General features: G+C 39.9%; 1 protein-coding gene across 4 annotated transcripts in view; it reads right to left on the bottom strand.

Moving 5' to 3' along the window:
• Trim9 (E3 ubiquitin-protein ligase Trim9) overlaps positions 1 to 22207 on the bottom strand; it is a 593684-nt gene that overhangs the window by 117869 nt on the left and 453608 nt on the right. For 2 of the 4 annotated variants that reach the window (XM_083124911.1, XM_083124912.1), the window contains exon 5: positions 3563 to 3595. The exons of the other annotated variants lie outside the window; for them this stretch is intronic. In XM_083124911.1, coding sequence (XP_082981037.1) covers positions 3563 to 3595 — 33 coding nt within the window. The remainder of the gene's footprint in view (positions 1 to 3562; positions 3596 to 22207) is intronic. 4 annotated transcript variants of the gene reach the window in all.

The following is a 22207-nucleotide window of genomic DNA, read 5'->3' as shown; positions in this document are numbered from 1 at the left end:
TTTTTTTCAACTTTTAATTTATTATTTACAAGTTTTTGCCTATTTTTTACTCAAATAACACAATTCAATCTGTTCAGGAAAGACTTTTAGTCGCATTTTCGACACACAAAGTGTGTGTTCTCAACTTCTATCTGTTTATTTCACAAGTTTAGGCTTATTATTACCAAAATAACACAATTCAATCTGTTCAGGAAAGACTTTTAGTTATATTTTCGACACACAGAGTGTGTGATCTCAATTTCTATCTGTTTATTTCACAAGTTTAGGCTTATTATTACCAAAATAATACAATTCAATCTGTTCAGGAAAGACTTTTAGTCGCATTTTCGACACACAGAGTGTGTGATCTCAACTTCTATCTGTTTATTTCACAAGTTTAGGCTTATTATTACCAAAATAATACAATTCAATCTGTTCAGGAAAGACTTTTAGTCGCATTTTCGACACACAAAGTGTGTGTTCTCAACTTCTATCTGTTTATTTCACAAGTTTAGGCTTATTATTACTCAAATAACACAATTCTATCTGTTCAGGAAAGATTTTTAGTTACATTTTCGACACACAAAGTGTGTGTTCTCAACTTTTATTTGTTCATTTCACAAGTTTAGCCTAATATTTACTCAAATGACACTATTTATATTATTCAGGCACCATTTTTATTACATTTTGGACTCTCAAAGACACACACACACACACACACACACACACACAGAGAGAGAGATAGATAGAGAGAGAGAGAGAGAGAGAGAGAGAGAGAGAGAGAGAGAGAGAGAGAGAGATTTTTTCCAAGTTTACAGGATTATTCTCTAGTTTACTCAAAACACATCTAAATTGTGTTATTTGAGTAAACTAGAGAATAATCCTGTAAACTTGGAAAAAATCTCTCTCTCTCTCTCTCTCTCTCTCTCTCTCTCTCTCTGTGTGTGTGTGTGTGTGTGTGTGTGTGTGTGTGTGTGTGTGTGTGTGTGTGTGTGTGTGTCTTTGAGAGTCCAAAATGTAATAAAAATGGTGCCTGAATAATATAAATAGTGTCATTTGAGTAAATATTAGGCTAAACTTCTGAAATAAACAAATAAAAGTTGAGAACACACACTTTGTGTGTCGAAAATGTAACTAAAAATCTTTCCTGAACAGATAGAATTGTGTTATTTGAGTAATAATAAGCCTAAACTTGTGAAATAAACAGATAGAAGTTGAGAACACACACTTTGTGTGTCGAAAATGCGACTAAAAGTCTTTCCTGAACAGATTGAATTGTATTATTTTGGTAATAATAAGCCTAAACTTGTGAAATAAACAGATAGAAGTTGAGATCACACACTCTGTGTGTCGAAAATGCGACTAAAACTCTTTCCTGAACAGATTGAATTGTATTATTTTGGTAATAATAAGCCTAAACTTGTGAAATAAACAGATAGAAATTGAGATCACACACTCTGTGTGTCGAAAATATAACTAAAAGTCTTTCCTGAACAGATTGAATTGTGTTATTTTGGTAATAATAAGCCTAAACTTGTGAAATAAACAGATAGAAGTTGAGAACACACACTTTGTGTGTCGAAAATGCGACTAAAAGTCTTTCCTGAACAGATTGAATTGTGTTATTTGAGTAAAAAATAGGCAAAAACTTGTAAATAATAAATTAAAAGTTGAAAAAAATCTCTTTGTAAATACAAAATTTAATAAAAAATGTTGCCTGAATAGTACAAATAGTGTTATTTTGGTAAAAATTAACATAAAGTTGTAAAATAATAAGTTAAAAGTTGAAAAAATGTCTTTGTGAGTCCAAAATTTAATAAAAAATGTTGCCTGATTAGTATAAATAGTGTTATTTTGGTAAAAAATTAATATAAAGTTGTAAAATAATAAGTTAAAAGTTGAAAAAATGTCTTTGTGAGTCCAAAATTTAATAAAAAATGTTGCTTGAATAGTGTAAATAGTGTTATTTAGGTTAAAAATAGGTATAAAATTGTAAAATAATAAGTTAAAAAGTTGTAAAAATATCTTTGCGAGTCCAAAATTTAATAAAAAATGTTGCCTGAAAAGTACAAATAGTGTTATTTTTGTAAAAATAAGGATAAGCTGTGAAAATGTTTGACATAAAGTCAAAGTTTGGTAAAAAATAAACTCAAAATTAAGTTAAATAGCACACAGTAACATACATTTACTACCTAAATCAATAATCAAAGGGTCCTAGGTTCGTTACCCCGTGATAAAAGCAAATGGTGAAAACTGTAGGCCCCGTCCCTAATAGCTCTCCCTTCTTCATAGTACAGATAAAAAAAACCTGCGCTAAAGCGTCCTGTGCCTTGAAGGCAAACCTGAGCGGAATATTAATTGGCAGCGGAAACCGGTTCTACAAGCGACGCATAGCTTCAGAGATTTGACCCTTGCTGCGCATTCTCAGACATTCTTTGTTGTCTGGTTGAATCCCTCCCCTGCCCTACAGTATTGCATAGCTTTCCCCTGTTCTTGCGTACTGGTTAACCTTGAAAAAACCGGTTCTGAAAACCTACCGACGCGTTCTCTGATTGGTCAATCAGGTTCTTCCTTTGTTCTGACGTTCTGACGTCATTTGACCTTGAACGCACACTCCCTAAATTCCTTTCTCCTCTACCTGCGCGGAATATTAATTCATTCTCTCTGTCTACCTTCACAGCCGAGTCGAAATTCTGAGACAGTATTCTGTCTAGCGTCTGAGACCATCGTGTTTCATAATATAATGCAATTATTGCATAGTACTAATTATTAACGTTGCATATCGCGGGTTCGAGTACCGGGACCGTCCCCAATCGTAATTGAACCTGTACCTACAGCCATTACCACCGTTCATAGCGGTTCATAAACCATAGAAAACTTATTTTCAATACTATAAACATTAATTAATATCGATTGATACATTACATACTTTGCAGTAATGAATATAAAACCATATGCATAGCGTTTAGTACCTCTAATTACCTGCTATATACATATTTTTCATAAAATAAATAATTATATATTCATAAAAAGTTATAAACATGCAAATACATAAATGTAAAGTATTCTAAGTACATGCAAATAAGTTCTAAGTACATGCGAATTAATTAAAACCCGTGCAAATAAGTTATAAGTACGTGCAAATGAATTGCGAATATTAAATAGCGACCGTCCTTATCGCGTTCCGATACTACTAACAATACTGTACAAAGTTGTCCTCAATTTGGAAGTTGAATTTAATAAAATGAAATGATCGTTCTTTCTTGCACGCTTCTTGATAACTTGCTTCAGTATAATTGTGACGAGAAGAACAATCGTAAGCAATAATTTCTTATCTGGAACCGAATTCACAAAAACAGACAATTCATAAATACTTGTGTGTGTAATTTCATTCCCTTATAGTCTTAGTAGTTAAACTAGTGGCATAAATGTAACATGTTAAGTAGCCACAATAATTTAAGGAGTGGAACATTTAACACAATATTAACATCTGAGCATCACAGAATTGTAGAGAGTGGACACTGATGGGCCAAGGGGATCAAGGGAAAACTGTAAAAGGTGAATCAGGAAATAAAACAGTTACCTGCTGGTATCCTTTCCTCTCCATCTTTGGCAGCTTGGAAGAGAAGAAGAAAAATGTAAGTTGACAGCTTAGACACAACACGAGAAGAGAAAAGACACTCACGAGCAGGAAAGCGACTCACTCTTTTTGTCTCTCAGTCTCCGTCACACTCTCTCTCTCTCTCTCACACACACACACACACACACACACTCACACACACATAGAGACAGGCAAACACACGTCAAAAACAACTAATGCCTTTGGTACTGAACAATGTGCAGTAAAATATCTACAGAGGTAGTTAATGCTAATATTCTAAGACGTTGTACAGTCAACGGCAAAGATAATGGTAGGCAAATTGTCCACCGCTATTTAAATTACTTTTTTATTCTACATCCTGTGTTGTTTTAAGGAATGAAACTGTGTTGGTTCGAAGCAGGCATTGTTCTCTGCTTATTGACGTCATTATTTCAATTCATTGTCATCACAATGTGTAATGCAGACCGAATTAAAATGGTGGTGGACAATTCTCTTACGGTTTCCTTTGCCGTTGGGTGTACGAGATCCTGTCTTCAACGCTTTTGCTGGAAAATACACTACATTTACTATTTAAAATCGTTAGCAGAATGTTCCTTCTTATTCCAAATGTGCCATTTCACAAACTTCTTCATATCACTAGACCCAATGAAGTTGAAAGAATCTGATCAAACTACATATTGTGCTGAACCGGGTCAAAAATGGATGATTGTTTAGTGGCAGAAGATAACAACAACACGACTGCAAAAAGACAGGCACATGTGTGTTCAGAAACATATTTATAACAAGCGACCAATCTTGAATTCGATTCAGTACAGCATGCAGTTCGATGTACTGGGTACTTTTAACACCATTGATGATACGAACGAGAAGCTTGTGAAACAATACACATGCAACAAGAAGGAAAGTTCTGATTTTATTATAAATACTAAAAATATATATATATTCTACTTTAGAAAACACTAGCTACTTTCAACTGAGCATTATCAGTTAATTTAACAATATAATGGGCGTAACATTTATTGTTACGTAGTGACATAAAAAAAAAACACACTGAGTCAAGCACACGCAACACAGACACAATGCATTGTAATTATTAAATATTCCAGTTGTTTCATCAGTGTTTATTGTAAATGTAAGAAATGAAATTTTCGAATGAACTCTTTCAATATAATTAGAATTGTAAAAGTGACATATTCAGAAGATTTTTCCATCCATGTTTATCTGGCGCCGTCACTACCTATATCTATAATGGTGAATCGAAAATAAGTAAGTTACACTATGTTAGTTATCAGAAGTGTGGAAACTCTAGACCATCTGCTGTTCACGTCGATAGGATGTTCACAAAAAAAGTGAACCTTCCTGTTTTGTACCATTTTTCACTTGTATTTGGTACAGAGTCTGAAGAAGACCTTGCTAGAAGGTTGAAACGTAACGCTTAATTTTATGTTTTAAAATAAAATAAATTCTGCCTTGGTCAGCATATTGAGTTTTTTATTATCGCGGGAACAAGGCTTAATGGTGTTATAATTCTTTCTTGATACTTGGCAGGAAGAGTGGGATGAAGCAACGAGGGAGAAGCTTCGTGCTATCAAGACCATCATTGGTGCATGACGTTCCTCGTTCCGCCACTCAAGTCGAGACAGAGGCGTCTCCTGAACGCATGCGGTGCATGTTGCGCATGCGTCAATTGTGGGAAAAAGTAAAGCTTGCTCTGCGACGACATTCATGAGCATTTCTACATTCTAATTTCTTCATATATGAGAAGTATTTATTTTACACGAGAGCGCTCAACTAAGCTTATATTACATTTCTTGGATCTGAAGTGACGCATGCGTCAATTGCTGGAAAAGAATTATTAGTTTATTTCACTTCAGATCCAAGAAATGTAATATAAGCTTAGTTGAACGCTCTCTTGTAAAATAAATACTTCTCCTATATGAAGAAATAGAATGTAGAAATGCTCATGAATGTCGTCGCAGAAAAGTTGTCCTTTTTCTCACAATTGACGCATGCGCAGCATGCACCGCATGCGTTCAGTTCAGGAGACGCCTCTCATTCGAGAAGAAGTTTTCTAACTCGACTGCGGATTGGACACAGACGTCTGTCTCACCCATGGTCACTCGCTGCAAGAGCTGGACCCTCTAAACGCACGGCCAAGAAATTAGGCGTGTGGCAGAAATTGACGCTGTTGCCACGTCGGAGCACAGACCGTGTGTTCGGAGGATGAAATATCTCGTTGAAGAGTTGCTCTTTGTAATCCATGTGATACAAACTGACGTCATTTGCTCGAAAGATCAGGGATGACACAAAAGTGCCCCGGAGAGAGGTCGGTCTGACGCTCGAACTAGGCAACACAGCCCAGTTGACGTTGCCACACAAGTAGTGTAAATTGGTTGTTTCAAAATAGTACTTAGTAGGTATTCACTTTTATCCTCTTTTTTATCAATTGAATATCAGTTTTTGACATATTTTGACAATTTTTTGTCGATGTTTTAGCGTTTAGCGATGTTTTAGTAAAATTTCCCTTTTTTCCCACTCGTACTTGTAGGTATATCACGATCTTACGTGATATAACTTAACCTATCTTACGATTTTTTTTCAGTGATATAACTTAACCTATCATTTTTTTTATTTGCTCACACCATGTAACACACTACACCGCTCCAGAACATAGTGCTACCCATGCAGACACCAAATACACTACTTAACGCCAAATCAACAAAATACACGAGTTGATGTTGCACTGTGTAACAGTTTATCTGTGGTATAAGAAACTAGACGCACATAAGTAGTGAGAATATATTATATTTATAACCTCAATTCACGACATTCCCAAGCTAGTAATATTGATGTGACATTCTTAACAGGTCGACTTCACATCTACACACATGCACACACACACTCGGGGAATGTTTGGAATGCAAAAACTATTGATTTGTCTTATTTAGCAAATAAATGGCCGCCGACATAGCATTACCTCTACTCTGAGGTATCTTTTATCAACCAGGTAAAGTAACCTGATGTAAGCTTATATATTAGTATTGAAAGGTGGTGAAATTTCATGAAAAATAACAAAATATATGTTGTAATGCAATGTGATCAAATAATCTTGGATATTGTGCTTAGCTTAAATGTAATTTTAACATATTCACGACAGAATAAATAGTTTGAACGTCTGTTAGCATTCCATTTCACCAAAATATTGCAACACAGTATCTAGTCATCAGTTATGCATGTGATATAACCATGAGATTCCTTTTCAGGTGAGGGACAAAAAAAAAGGCAAAAAAAATCATACTGTCAAGTGGAGTAGTAACAAAATTCTCGTGAGGTTAATAGGATCGGGCATCCCTGCTTAGGCAGATCGTGATTAAAAAAATCTCGAGATCCATTTTGTCCCTTTTGGCACTTACAGGAAAACATCGTAAAGAGAGACAGCCTTATAGGAAAATGTCGTAAGTCATTTCAAAAATAGGTCAAAAAACTGCACCAGACTGTTGGGTTTAGTGTGTCGGTCGAGTCTCGGTGTCCTCTGTCCACCCATACCACAATAAACATAGGTCGTCATGGAACCAATTTTTTTCATCAATCGAAAATTTTCTAAGTCCACAGCGTTAAAAAATCTTAAATTGCAAATATCTCGAAAATAGTAAGAGTTATCGAAAAAATATATCGAAAAACACCCCCATCCTGGTATCGTTAGATACCCCCTGTCGATTTTGGAGGTGTAGAATACGTGTACCAAGTTTTGGTGGTCCTGGGGTCAAGGGGTAAGAAGTTAACCCACCCTCCAAAACTTTGATCACTCGTAACTTTTGAACGAATAGTCGTAGAAAGGTCGGGTTTAGTGCGTCGGTCGAGTCTCGGTGTCCTCTGTCCACCCATACCAAAATAAACATAGGTCGTCATGGAACCAAAAAAAATTCCGAAAATTTTTTCCAAGTCCTGCGTTAAATTGCAAATATCTCGAATTTTTGACAAACAGAGGTCGACATGACCAAAGATGATTACCTAAAACTTTACGAAGCGTACTCCGCTTACAAGCGCGTGACCGAGGGAAACGTCGACATGTACTACACGCCCAGCGAATTCAAAATCCACAGGCCCATGTTCGTCATCAACACGACGAAGAGGAAGCAGGTGGTGGTCAACGATCGAACCAACATCAAGATCGTTTGCGAGTTCAACAGTCCGTTGCCCGAGGATACCGTGTGCAGCGTCATCCTGGTCGCAGAGAAGTCCTTCGCGTACGACGTGAAGAACGAGAGGGTGACGGAACAGTTTTAAAAAAAAATCGTAAAAAAAAAATTTGCCACACATACTAAAAAAAAAAAATCAACAAGGTTATATAAAAAATATGTGAAAAAACTTTAAAATACTGAAATATTAAAACAAACGCGGAGTCCAATGTAAGTTAGTTCGGTGCGCAAATAAAAAAAAAATGATAGGTTAAGTTATATCACTGAAAAAAAATTGTAAGATAGGTTAAGTTATATCACGTAAGATCGTGATATACCTACAAGTACGAGTGGGAAAGAAGGGAAATTTTACTAAAACATCGCTTAACGCTAAAACATCGACAAAAAATTGTCAAAATATGTCAAAAACTGATATTCAATTGATAAAAAAAAAGGATAAAAGTGAATACCTACTAAGTACTATTTTGAAACAACCAATTTACACTACTCACACAGTGCCCGGGAACCAGAGACTTTTGTCCCGATCTCGCTTTGCTTTTCCCATATGTAGCACCAGCGCATTTCTGCCTAGCCGCCTCTTTCCATGGCCGTGCGTTTAATGTGTCGTGTCTGTAATATTATTATAAGTGTTCGGCACATTCTTCTCGAATGAGCCGATTTTACTCTCATCAGAAATGCTGTCCTGTTACACTGTTTCTGGGGAAACTTTTACACTAGCCTTTCCTTTTTAATGTGTTGTGTTTGTCCCGTGCAGTAAATAAAAAAGTAAATAACAATATAAAAAGATAATTTATCTGTTGCTGAATCGATCTATTCGTTTCGAAGATCTCCATACTTGATGTGCAGCTCATCCTTCCATCTCTACCGGTTTGTATCGTGAGATACGAGGGCCGAGGGTGCAGCATTTAATTCCACGCTCGCAATACCTGCCTTGGCGCCGGCGCCCAGATGAAAAGAGCCAGCGTCCAGGCTGATTGATATTGATTTGCTTATGGCGAACCGCAGCCCACCTCTGTCTTGAAATTGGGAATTTATCACCGGGAGGGGAGAGCGCGGCCGCCAATTTGGGAAGCTCCGGGTAACGCGGGTCTTCCGGTGGCGAGGGCCGTATCTCACGGAGTACCGGAGGAGATAAATTCGGCCCGGAGTCTCGGGACGCAGGATGTATCTAACGGAAATCGACGCTAACGCCAGTGATTTTCCACCGGATGCCATGACAGAATTTAACGAAAGTTTACGACCGAAGTAAATCTCGCTGGGGCTGTCGCTCCCGAGAGGCGGTTAAAAAGTTAACCACGCTCTGCTCTCATCTCCTGGAAGGGGACCGTCGTCTCCCTACTAACCTTTGGCCCATCTGGTCAAGGGTTCGATCCGTGAGCATTCAGGGGCGGATTAAGGTGCAGCGGCAATGAATCGGGCGATTTTGCAACACTGGATTTGCTAGTTGTTGCGTCAGAGGTAACACGTGACTGCCGCCATCTTGCATCCCCTGCTTTACCATTAGCCCCGTCTATTTCGCTGCACTTTTTGACTCTCTCTGCACTCACGCGTCTAGTTGGTTACACGGTGAAACACCGAACCGTCTGCTTCGTTGATTTGGTGTCTGCACCGTTTGCACTACATTCTGGAGCGGTGTAGTGTGTAGTGTATGGTCACGTCGTGCGTGCTAACTAATCAAATTAACGTTTAAAGCAGCAGACAGGCATTTGCTGAATCTTCTGAACTTGAACACGTCTATCCGTCTACTTGGTTGAACGTCATTTCCTTGCACCAGCCTGACACCGGGATACACCTGCATTACACCTAGTGTCAAATAGTGCAGCGAACTAGACGGGGCTAATATATAGTACAGAAGGAAGAGAAGCAAGTGAATAGCTACGTTCGCCTGTTTGAAAAGTTAGATCGCAACCTTATGTGCGTACATCTTCTAATATTACAGAAATACTTAAAATATTAATGTCTATTTCTTAATAATAAACTGGGTAAATACTCTCAGTTTCACAATAGTTTGATGTTTTCTTTAAATGTATTCAATAGCAACACTAAAGCAGAAAACAATATTTACTTCTTTTGACAATTGTACTTTATCTTTATTCATTTGTGTATTGAGTAGTAGTACATTATAACTGCATACGTAATCATAGGCTGAAGCTCTTATAGATGTCGCTCTCGTTTAAAGCATGTTTTGTATCTAAAGTTGTTTCATCTGTACCCTATATTGATCTTGAGAAAAGTACTAAAAAAGGACGGATTTCGCCCAAGAAATGGAAGCTACAAGGAACCATAAAGAGGGGTATTTCAACCCTGAAAATTATGGAAAATGAACAATATTTTGGAATAACTTTCATATACGTTACATTCTAGACATATATACCTCGATCTCGTCTCGAAGGACATAGTCTCCTTGTGGGTTATTGTCCATTTCGGTAATTTCTGAGTTCATTAAGAAAAAAGGTTATTAGAAGCTATACTGTAGATAAATTGTTTTCGTGTTGTCTTTACCAATTTCAGAAGGCTTCACTGAGTCCAATGCAAATTGTATGACATGGCAAAATTTAACTCGAAAATTGAAGGATGGTACATTTTACTTTATATCTCAAAAATTACCTAAATGTCACTTACCATGTTTTACACCAGAGCCCTCCAAATATAACTTGAATATTACAACACCCATACTCCTAGTGCTACATTATCGTAGCTAGGAACACATGAAAAAGAACCGTTTCAGCACGATGAGTGGTGGGGAATTAGAAAGTTGGGCCCAACATGGCAATTGCATTGTATCCATGAGGACAAACTTCCCCGCAGTTCCACGCAGAGGGAGGATGATATTGGATCGTCCACGCAGCATGTGTCTCTAATGCGTGCTTTAATGGCCAAGTAAACTTCAGAAGTTACCACATATGTTGCTCCGTCCACATGTTCCTGCAAGTTTTCATCCTCGACTACACGGTCGCTTTTATTAGGTTTCGTCGCTCGCGGTGCAATAATCACGCACTGGGGACGCCATTTTTTTTAGGGATTGGGCATTAAAATATTCCCATTGGTGGAAGCGGCCAAGAGATGGCGCCACACTGAAGCTTCTTACATACGAAGACTATCATTGTGACAGGCACCTAAGGGGTGATCAATTCTCCTGAATTAGAGCTAATTTCTTTGCACCCTCCCGCTCCCATATTGACATATTGACATTCTATTTCTCCCGTATATTTCATTAACAAACAAGATCGCGAACTCATTCAGAGTTCGGCGAGCCATACAAAAACTTAAAGTCGACTGCAACATCTTGCACGTTTAACCTTTGGCTGGCGGAAGTGACGTCATATCTTGGAGTCGTTGATTGATGCTTAGTTCTGCAGCAGCAATGGGCAAATACATGGGTGAGAACTCAGAAGCATGTAAATTTGTAAAATGTAATCTCTATTTTGATCTTTATATTATGTAAAATGTAAATTAATTCTCGTTTAATATTATCCATTCAATAAATATTTGCTAGAGCGATGCCGCGCACCTAAAAATTCGAAATATCTGTAGTGACTAAATCTCCCGTAAATTCAACCCTATAGGCACGTATCCAGAAATATATTTCGGGGGAGGGTCCGAACGAAGTGTCTCAGGCGTCCTGTGGCGGAGTGGTTAGCACATCGCGCTACGACGCCAGGGATCCCTAATTCGAATCCCGGCATGGGCATGGATGTTTCTGAGTATCCATCCATTCTCAATTTCATTATATCATCACGCATCCCATCTTCGCAATTGGCACAAAAGCGAAGTAAAATAAAGCAAATCAATCAATAATAATAATAATAATAATAATAATAATAATAACATCGTCTTTATTGAGAGGGCGTGTTTCGGCCTCGCGGGCCGTTCTTACAACAAACCCTTAAAAAAAAACACATATTACAATTGACACTTTAACACTTCTTGAAAATCATTATTGCAGTAGAAAGAATAAAAGTAAAAAATAAAAATAAAACATTCATACCTATAATGTAAAACAATTAATGTACTGAAGGTACAGACTTAAATCTAAAACCACAATTAGAATAGAATTATTACAGCTAATACTAAAACCAATGCCTCATTCCCATTCATTACAGGAAAGACAAATCCAGACACTATATTGTTTGGACAGTAGATGCTTCTTTAGATTTAATTTGTGTGTTCCAGGGTGAAGCTCCCCTGAGGTCAGTGGTGGGGGGAGGTCATTCCATTCTTTTATTGCGGTGACTATGAAAGAGTTTGCATAGAATGTTGTTCTGTGTACAGGAATCGTGAATTGTGTTTTTTGACGAAGATTAATTTGTTTTCCTCTCTTCCTGTACGGAGCAATTTTATCATATAAATATCTTGGTTCCTTATTGTACAGGATCCTGTACAATAACGACAATGCCAAAAATGTTCTCCTGTTCTTAACATTTAACCAATTAAGTTCCTGTAAGTACGGGGAAATATGTTCTCTTCTTTTGACATTCAGTATAAATCTTATGCAACTGTTTTGAAGTTTTTGTAGCTTGTAATTTAGGGCACTGTTGATATTCATAAATACGGGGGAAGCATAATCAATTTTTGGCATTACAAGTGTGTTGACTAGATGAGTTTTCGTTTCTTTGCTTAGCATATGTTTGAATGGAAAAAGTGATTTCAGTTTGGCTATCGAGTTTTTAATTGTGTGTGTGACATGAGGACCCCAATGTAGATTCTCGTCCAATGTTATGCCGAGGTTGCGTGCTGTTTCTACTTTCTGTATTTTGGAATTATTCAGTGTAGGGAGGGGGAGTTTTAATTGTTCCAACTTTTTGAGGTTACTCGTTGTGCCTAAAGTTAAAATGTAAGACTTGGATGAATTTAATTTGAGTGCATTACATTCCGACCATTTAGATATTGAATTGAGGTCCTGTTGCAATGCTTCTAGGGCCATTGCACTGTTTCTTAATGGTGTTTGTATATATATTTGTGTGTCATCCGCATACTGGTGGTACTTGCAGTGTTTTAGTGCATCATTAAAATCTTTGATGTATAGGGAAAATAGGATAGGTCCTAGAATACTTCCTTGTGGTACTCCTTGTTTGATATCAAGCCATTTAGACATGCACGATTTATTATCATGTACTAATTTTACACATTGTTGCCTGTTCGTTAGATAAGACCGAAACCATAACAATTCTTTATTTTTTATGCCGATAGATTTCAATTTCTCTGCCAAAAGGTTGTGATTTATGGAGTCAAATGCCTTGGTGTAATCAAGGAGTACCAGGAATGAAATTTTACCATTATCCATCCCCTTGGCTATGTCATCAACAACGCTAACTAAAGTCGTTACCGTACTGTGCTGTTTTCTGAAGCCTGATTGATATGGAGAATAGTGGTCATGCAACATCAGATGGTCTACTAATTGTTCTTTTACTATGCGTTCTATAACTTTAGACATAATTGGCAGTACGCTTATTGGTCTTAGATCTTTAACATCAAGGGAAACAGTGGTTTTCGGTATGGGCGTTACTACAATCAACCAAGTTTCTCAGAAAAAATAATATAAATGTTTAAATTAAAATAATAATATTAATTAAAATATTAAACCAATATTTAATCATTATCAAAATAATAAGAGTCTTCATGAGACAATAACTACAAGAGTCTACATCAGAGAGATTTTTTTTAAAAATATATTTAGTGGTTACGACATAATTACATATTTGATGAAGAAATTTATCCTGGGCTTGACATATATTGTAAACGCTTTGTTTCTGAAAAAGATTGATATTGGCATGTTCTACCATTCCCACGTTGCTATCATAACTTGGGGCACGAGTCTTTTGCATCACCCTGTTGCAAGTTTGAATGACTTGGGTTTTTTTTTGTAGGTCGCCGAACAGATATCTTATTATCTTAAACATAATTTTCTAGTTTTGATGAGTTTGCTTTCATATCTTGCTTTAAACACAAAAAATAAGCCAATGGGATGGTCACGTCGCGTGCAGCGAATCGGAAATATTCGAGACAAGACATTGGATGGCACTGCTTATGACAGTCAAACTTAATGTAATTGATTTTTCGGAGGCACAGCGCGCCCCTTTCCCAAACAAGGACTAAAAAATCAATATCAAGACTCCGTATATATTCGAAACTTGAAAAAAAAATCACCTGACTTTTCTTATTGCATTGTCGGAACCGACTTTGTGCAATGACGCGAACGCCAACGGAAGGGGAGACGCTCACAATTGAAGGGGGGGGGGGGAAGCGAATCGACTAAAGGTCCGAATAGATGGCGCTGGATGCCACTTCCAGAGTTTCTTCACAACTCCGCCCACCGCGAGTATATTTCACTGCTGCCTCGAAGTTGGAGCAAAAGCTCGTAAAAAAAATGGTCCCGAGCGAAAATAGGATGGGTAAAGGTGGGTAGGAACGGGTTATGTTACTCGCGGAATGCTTTCCTTTCCATTTTTCGGCGCTGGCAAATAGATGGCACGACGAGTCTTTATTTCCCATTGTGAGAGACAGCTCGTGATGACTGCCAGCGCTGCACGTGGCAATTCACGGAAACGATCATCGCATTGTCAATGTTGGTACGGCCTAGAACCGTGAACTTTTGGAAGCAAATGTTAGCAGCAATTGCACTGTATGGGACATTTCCCATGTACGAAAGGATTGTAACTGCTTTCTTACAAGCGACTCGACATCAGGTGCTGGCAAGAGAAGAACGTGGCGTTCGAGAAGTTATTTCAGGTGAGATTTGCTTCTTTCCGGACGTCATGGAGGTCTCTCTTCACCTGTTCGCCCCTTTCTCTCCTTCCTCCGTTTGTGTATCTCTGTTTCCGACCTCCTCTACCTTTCGTGTTTCAACTTTTACCTTTCTCGCGCGCTTGTTTCTTTGTTTCCGTATCTTGCCAGTGGCGGCACTAGAATAAATAAGTGGCGAGGCACAGGGGGAATATTTTCCGACATGCGTCACATTCCATCTTAAAACATTAAAAAAAACATCTGGACTAAAAAAGCATTTATTTATCTAGTTTTTTAATAGTAGAGACAATTGGAGAGTTCTAAATAATCAATTGGGGCTCGAATCATCATGTGGGGCTCGCAGTGTTGCCAACTCCTTACCCGAAAAAATCACCAAGGTTTTTGGGGTAACCTAACCTAAAGCATGGAGCTGGCAACCTTTTTCTCGCAGTGTTGCCAACACTACGCCAGTAGTGCAGGTTGGAGAGTTCACAAACATCTATTGAGGATCGCCTTAATGGATTTCTCTCGTAAGGCATAATCCTCACAAGAGGGCGCAGTGTTGCCAACTCCTTACTCGAAAAAAATCACCAAGGTTTTTGGGGTAAGCTAACCTAAAGCAAGGAGCTGGCAATTTTTTTCTCGCAGTGTTGCCAACACTGCGCCCGAAAGTAAAGCTCGGTGGGGCTTGCCTTAATGGTTTGCTCTTGTAAGGCATAAACCCCCCCCCTATTTTCGGGGGCAGTATTACCAACATTTTACTCGAAAAAAATCACCAAGGTTTTTTTGTCTAACCTAACCTAAAGCAAGGAGCTGGCAACCTTGCTTAAGGCTTGTTTTACAGTGCATAAAACAAGGTTGCCAACCTACTGGTACTTTTACCATGGCCTTTTACAAAAATGAGAGAGGAGAGAGAGAGAGAGAGGGAAGAGTTAAACAACCGACAGCCTACCTACAGCCTTTTTTTGTCTAACCTAACCTAAAGCAAGGAGCTGGCAACTTTGCTCGAGGCTTGCCTTACAGTGCATAAAGCAATTTTTGCCAACCTACATATACTGGGCAAGGAGAGCCGGCAGTGCCGTAAAAGAGAGAGAGATGGATGGATGGCAACACTACACGGGTTCAACATCATCAAATAAAAATCGCCTTAATGGTTTTCTCTTGTAAGGCATGAGCTTATTACTGTTGCCAGCTATAGGTTTTTCTCGCAGTGTTACAGTAGAGACAATTGGAGAGTTCTAAATAATTTTTTGAGGCTCGAATCATCATTTGAGGCTCGTCGTAGCCTTTTATGATGTATATTTTGAGGGCACAGAGTTGGCAACACTGTGGGTTTTTACTGTAGCCTTTTATGAGGGGGGTCTATTGCCCTCTGTTTACATCTCGCAACACTACCGTAGATTTTTTGACAGTGTTGTTAAACCTACTGGTTTTTTTTTCACTGTAAATTTTCATCAAAGGGCCTGAGGGGTCCATGTATTTTTTATGTCTGGCAATACTGTTGGGGGGCTAGTGTTGGCAACACTGTGGGTTTTTACTGTAGCCTTTTATGAGGGGGGTCTATTGCCCTCTGTTTACATCTGGCAACACTACCGTAGATTTTTTGAGGCTTGGGTTTTACCAACCCATCCGAAGAAAATTCCACTATATGATCTTTCACTGGCTAAGCTAACCTACAAATAGAAATTGGCAACACTGACGAGTATTAAATAATGATTTCGAGCCTCAAATGATGATTCGAGCCTCGTCGGTGTTGCCTACCCACTCTACAAAAATTCCACTATATGATATTTTGAAACTTTTGAATGCAACTTATCGTAATTTTCCAACTGTGGAACCAAATGTTTATATATCGTGACCTTTGGAAACCTCTTTCGGGAACAATGTGTCGCACGCACACACGCGCGCGCGCGTGCCTGTATTGTGACGCAAGCAAACAAAAAAAACTTTGCGTGTCATTACAAAAAAAAACTTTGACCGTATTCTTAAATAACTAACAAGGACAATGAATCTTTTTGGCTTCCGCAAACAGATCAACATGGAGACTGCACCGCCAAATTTCAATAACCTCTTACCTTCCGTGTTATCTAAACTCAATGGTTTACTGATTGTTCATCTCAACAGCATTTGGACGAAACTGAATGACGATGTGGGCAAGATGTTTTATGTTTTTAATAACAATTTACATTTCTACGAAATTCCGATCGACGGGAAACTTCAAATCACCGTGAATCCGGAAAACGCAGGCGAAATCAAAATTTCTACCGGCAAGAATATTTTTCGAATCAAGCACGACAAGATGCTTTCTAACATTACGTACGATGTTTCTGCAGGAGATTATCTTTACATGGAACTTCTCGGAGATTACGACAAACTCATTCCTCTCTTTGTAGAATTACGAATCGTCTATCCTATTATAAATAACCGTTAACCAAAAATGCCTAACGACATTTTCGGCAACACCAAGCGTGTAGACCACGCAGAAGAGATTCTCATGTTGGACATTCGAGTTAAGAAGTTGAGGACCGATTTGATTGCTTTGCAGGAGACCTTAAACAAAAGTTTAGAGTCGGAAATCGCTACGCTCCAAACGCAATGTCTCGACCCCATTCTGAAAATCGATTCCGAACTGAAGACGCTGATAAAAAATTATGTCGACGTACCTTCTTACGACAACGTTCAAAATATACAGTTGAGCGTGGATTCGCTTCAAAATGATTTGGCCAAATTACAACAATTTCAATCGAAAAATGAAGATTTGGAAAAATTGAAACTCGAAATCGAAGAACGAACTTCCGCAATCGAAAAGAATTTCTCCGAACTTCAAACCGTGGTGAACGATATTGATGTAGAACGCTTGCACGTCGTCGTTTCCAAATTACAAGAAGAATTCACCGGCACGTTGGAAGAAATTAAATCCAAGTTACAGACTTTGGAAGATACCATGACGAACCTACCATCGTCGGACGAACTGCAGGTCATCGGTAAAAGCGTTGCGAACATAAAAATTCAATTGGAGGCGTATCGAGATTTCGAACACATTCAAACCAACATCGCTACGCTTCAGGCGTCCTTGGAATTGATCAACGAAGAAATTAAAAATATTCACGCTGAAGCAAGAGCGTTGACGAGCATTCAAGACACGTTAAGCACGGTTCAGCAGAAGATCGAATATTTAGAAAATTTAAACGTCGAAACGAATCTCGCTCATTTTCATCACGTACTCGACAACATACAGGGTGACTTGGAATCGTTACGGACGAGCGTGCCTTCGAGCGAAGATTTGGAAAAATTGAAAACGGCGGTGACGGCACTATCCGATTCGAACGACATCAAAAGTTCATTGAGCGATCTCGAGAGTAGGGTGGCCAATCTCCCCACCTCCAAAGAATTGCACGCTTTGAAAAGAAACATATCTCGAATGCTGAAACGACTAGAAACGGAAACGGCGAACGTGGAACAGATTCGAGACGAAATTAGTTCGCTGGTGTCGACGCTGCCCACTTCGCAGAGCGTCGCCGACCTTCACACGCAGTTTACAGAGATGCGAAGGATCGTGAACGATCTTACCGAGAAGAGCTCGAAATTGAATCAAGTCGAGAACCTTCAGAACACTGTCGTCAACATCAGAGATCAAGTTGGAGTGCTGGAATCCACGCAGGAATCGACGCTGGCCTCTTTCGGTGCCAAGTTGCAAGAACTCAACGAAAACTACAAGCAGTTGAACGTGGAAGTGAAAATCAAACCGTCGTTTTCTGCCGTAACGGATGCCATAATCGAGCATTTGCCGCCCATCGAAAATAAACTCGGACAAGTTCACAGTAATCTGCTCGGCGTCGACACTAAATTCGCCAAATTGTTCACCTTGCAAGCCATCGAAATCAACAGCGTTCCCAATCAACAGAGAATCTCCACGTTCGTCGAAGGTAACAAACTGTACATGTTGCATCCTTATCATCCGTACTACAAGTTTCTGCTCGATGGCACGATTCAGATAAACGAATTTTCGTACTGGTCTCACGGCAGAAAAGCTAGCGTTCCTACCATGACTTTGATATCGAATCGTGGTGTCCAGAAAGCAGGAAACATTCCTCTGGCACGTTGGAACGAAACGCGCAACATATATGAAATACACGAAGACGAAGATCTTACCGTTTTCGACGTGAGTGCCGGCGATAAGCTGATCATTCAAAACACGAGCGAAGTGCCACCCTCTTTGAATCCCATCACGCTTGTGCTTCTCTTGAAACGTAATCTCTAAAAAAATGTCTAGGCAAGCCATCGTCGAAGAATTGCATAAACCTGCACGCCGTAACTACGAACGTTTGGCTGTGGTAACCAAGGGCATCGACGACCTCTGGCAAAGTGACCTCGTGGAGATGAGTAGCGGCAATTTGAAAAACGTACATAAATTGAACAAGGGCAACAAGTACCTCCTCACCGTCATAGACACATTTTCGAAATTCGCATGGGCTCTACCTTTGAAGGCGAAAACGGGAACATGCGTCACGGAAGCATTCAAATTAATTTTTCGCGAAAGCGGCGGCAGACAACCACGGTTTCTGCAAACGGACAACGGTAAAGAATTTTACAACGCCGTATTCCAAAAGTTTATTCAAAAACACAAGATTCGACATTATTCGACCTTCAGTCACATCAAAGCCGGCATCGTGGAAAGATTCAATCGAACCTTGAAAACACACATGTGGAAACGATTCACGCTTCGGGGAAATTACAAATGGGTCGACATCCTGCCGGAACTCGTCGACACCTATAATGATACGGTACACAGAACGATAGGCATGAAGCCAGCCGACGTTACCAAGTCCGACGAGCAGCGTTTAATTTCTACTGTTTACTGTCCAAAGTACACACCCACGACAAAAGAAGCTAAATACAAAATTGGAGACCGGGTGAGGATCAGCAAATTCAAACGCACCTTCGAGAAGGGATTCACAAAAAATTGGAGCACGGAACTTTTTACGGTGGTTCTAGTTTTACCCGGAAACCGACACACGTATATAATAAAAGATAGTAGCGGCGAGATTTTGAAAGGAAGATTTTACGAAGAGGAACTCTCTAAAACGAAACACCCCGACACGTACCTCATCGAGAAAGTATTGCGTAGGAAAGGTGACAAACTGTTTGTCAAATGGCTGGGACTTCCGGAAAAGAGTTGGATCGACGCGAACGAAGTGATCTTGTGAGTACGTGGAACGTGGTGAAGCGTCTACCGGATCCGGAAAGTCAAACGAGAAAAAAAAAAGAACGGCAAGTTGCTTCCCGACAGCATCCGCTGTCTGATCGTAGGTCCTTCGGGGTGTGGGAAAACGACACTGCTCGTGGACAATTTTCTCCTCGCACCGAATTGGTTAGATTGGAAGAACAGGCACCTGTACGTGTTCTCGAAAAGTTTGGAGCAATCCAAATACCAGCAACTGATGAAACTGTACGATGGTCTGGACATTGCAACGTTCGCCTCGGAAATAAAACCACTCGACGATTGTCGTGAAAATTCAGTCGTCGTGTTCGACGACGCCATCCTGGAAAATCAAAATGAAATTCGCAACTTTTTCACGCAAGGTCGTCACAAAGGAATGGATTGCTTTTACCTAGCTCAAACGTTTTCCAAAATTCCAAAACAGTTAGTACGCGACAACGCTAATTTCATATGTTTGTTTCGTCAAGATCACACCAACCTCAAGCACGCGTACGATGGCTACGTAGGCGGAGACATGAACTACAATCAATTTTCGGAACGCTGCTGCTCTACTTGCTGGAACGGTGACGATTTCGGATTCGCGACGATCGACATGACGAGGAAACCCAACGATGGAAAATACAGAAACAAAATCAACGACTTTCTAAACGTTGCAACGTTGTGAGAAACGACGTGTATAAATAACGTCATGACGAAACGAAAAATCGAAGACGAAAATCTCAAGCTTCGCGATTACCTCGCGAAACGCTTCAAAGGTTGGAAATCCGAGAATCGCGGATTCTACGAAGAGAAGAAACGTCAGGATCAACCCGTGATCGATGCCATCAGCGGTCTAGGTAAAGAAATTAAAAATGTCACGGAACAAAATAAAAATTTGATCAACGAACTCGTACCGCTCGCAGCTAAAAGTTACGCCGTACCCACGCCCATTTCGAGCATTCCTTCGACGCCGTTCGAACTGAAGGATGCACCGGCACGACGTCGAGCCATAGGCAGCACGTCGTCTTCGGATAAGATCGAGTTGGGACCTTTGGCACGAGACTACCTGAGCACGGGGAAATTCGACAAGGATGAAGTGTTCGGTTTGTATCCCAGCATGGAAACCAACGAAGGCGGTGGTGTGGTGTGGAAGATTGGGAAATCGAAGGTGACCTTCGAAGGCAACGACATTAAAGTCAATTTAGGTGACAAGGATAGTTGGACCAGGTATCCCGGTACGGTGGGACTGTGGGAACTCGTCGCCAAAAAGCAGCCGAAAGATTACACCGACGAAGATTACCAAAGTTACAAGGAAATTCTGATCATGACGGATGCCTTGTACCAGAACAACGACGCCTCGCAGAATAGGGTGAAATCGAGCAGCGGCGAGAAGTACAGGAATCTCATCAAACCGATTTGGAACCAGGTCAAAACAGGCAGCGGCGTCAAACGCTACAACACGTTACCCAAAGAATTCGTTTGGGTGGACGACGTTAGGAAGCTCGTGGACCGATTGTTGGTGATAGCCGGCGAAGAGAATGCAGGCAACCGTAATTTCTACAACGAGAAGGTTGGCATCGTGGACATGATCAGCACGAAACTTTCCAACTTCATCGTGAACGACGACAAGGGCATAGGTTACCTGATCAAAATCATCAACACGCTGCCTCCGAAATTTTGGAACGTGGCCGAAGGAAAGGGACTCGTGAACGACATCATCAACAAGTTACCTTTCGAGATGCATCTACCTGGCTACCAGTACTGCGGACCGGGCACCAAACTCGAGAAAAGATTGGAAAGAGGAGACAAGGGTGTGAATCCGTTGGACGCGGCATGCAAAGATCACGACATCGCCTACAACACCACGCAGACGGATCTGGACGCACGTCACGAAGCAGACAAAAAATTGGAACATGCAGCTTTCGAAAGGTTCGTGAGCAGAGACGCATCGCTGGGTGAACGGGTCGCCGCACTGGGTACCACCATCGCCATGAACACGAAACAAAAATTGGGGTGGGGTATATAAATAACATAGAGTAAAAAATAATAATAATATCAACATGTCTCGTATAACTGATTTGCCGCCCGAGCTACTATGTAAAATATTTAAACACGCAGTAAACTGAGATTGTGAGGATGTAGGGAAACTTGTAATCATAGCAAGAACAACTCCGGAATTTCGCATCCCTTGTGAAATGGTTCTCAAGGACCATCTTCGGGAGATCAGTGGCCTGAGGTGCGGTGATCTCAACATTCTGCTTTCGGCTGCAGGGGAAAAATTAAACGATAGGTTAGATGAATTGCACGAGGCAAGGCAGGGAAGAAGACGGTACACAGTAGATTGGCGCAAGTCTAAGCAGGAGACGGAAGATATCATTACGCACATCATCGCGTTTTCCGAAGCACGGACTTTCTTCCTCTGTTAAAAAAAATAATAATATATATACGTGTCAAAAAAAACTTGATATATAAATAACACACATCGTGAAAAAAAACAATTAAATT

The sequence above is a fragment of the Lepisma saccharinum genome, chromosome 7 (assembly GCF_977018435.1).
Source record: "Lepisma saccharinum chromosome 7, izLepSacc3.1, whole genome shotgun sequence".
Classification (NCBI taxonomy): domain Eukaryota; kingdom Metazoa; phylum Arthropoda; class Insecta; order Zygentoma; family Lepismatidae; genus Lepisma; species Lepisma saccharinum.
This window is presented reverse-complemented; position numbering and strand designations above follow the sequence as displayed.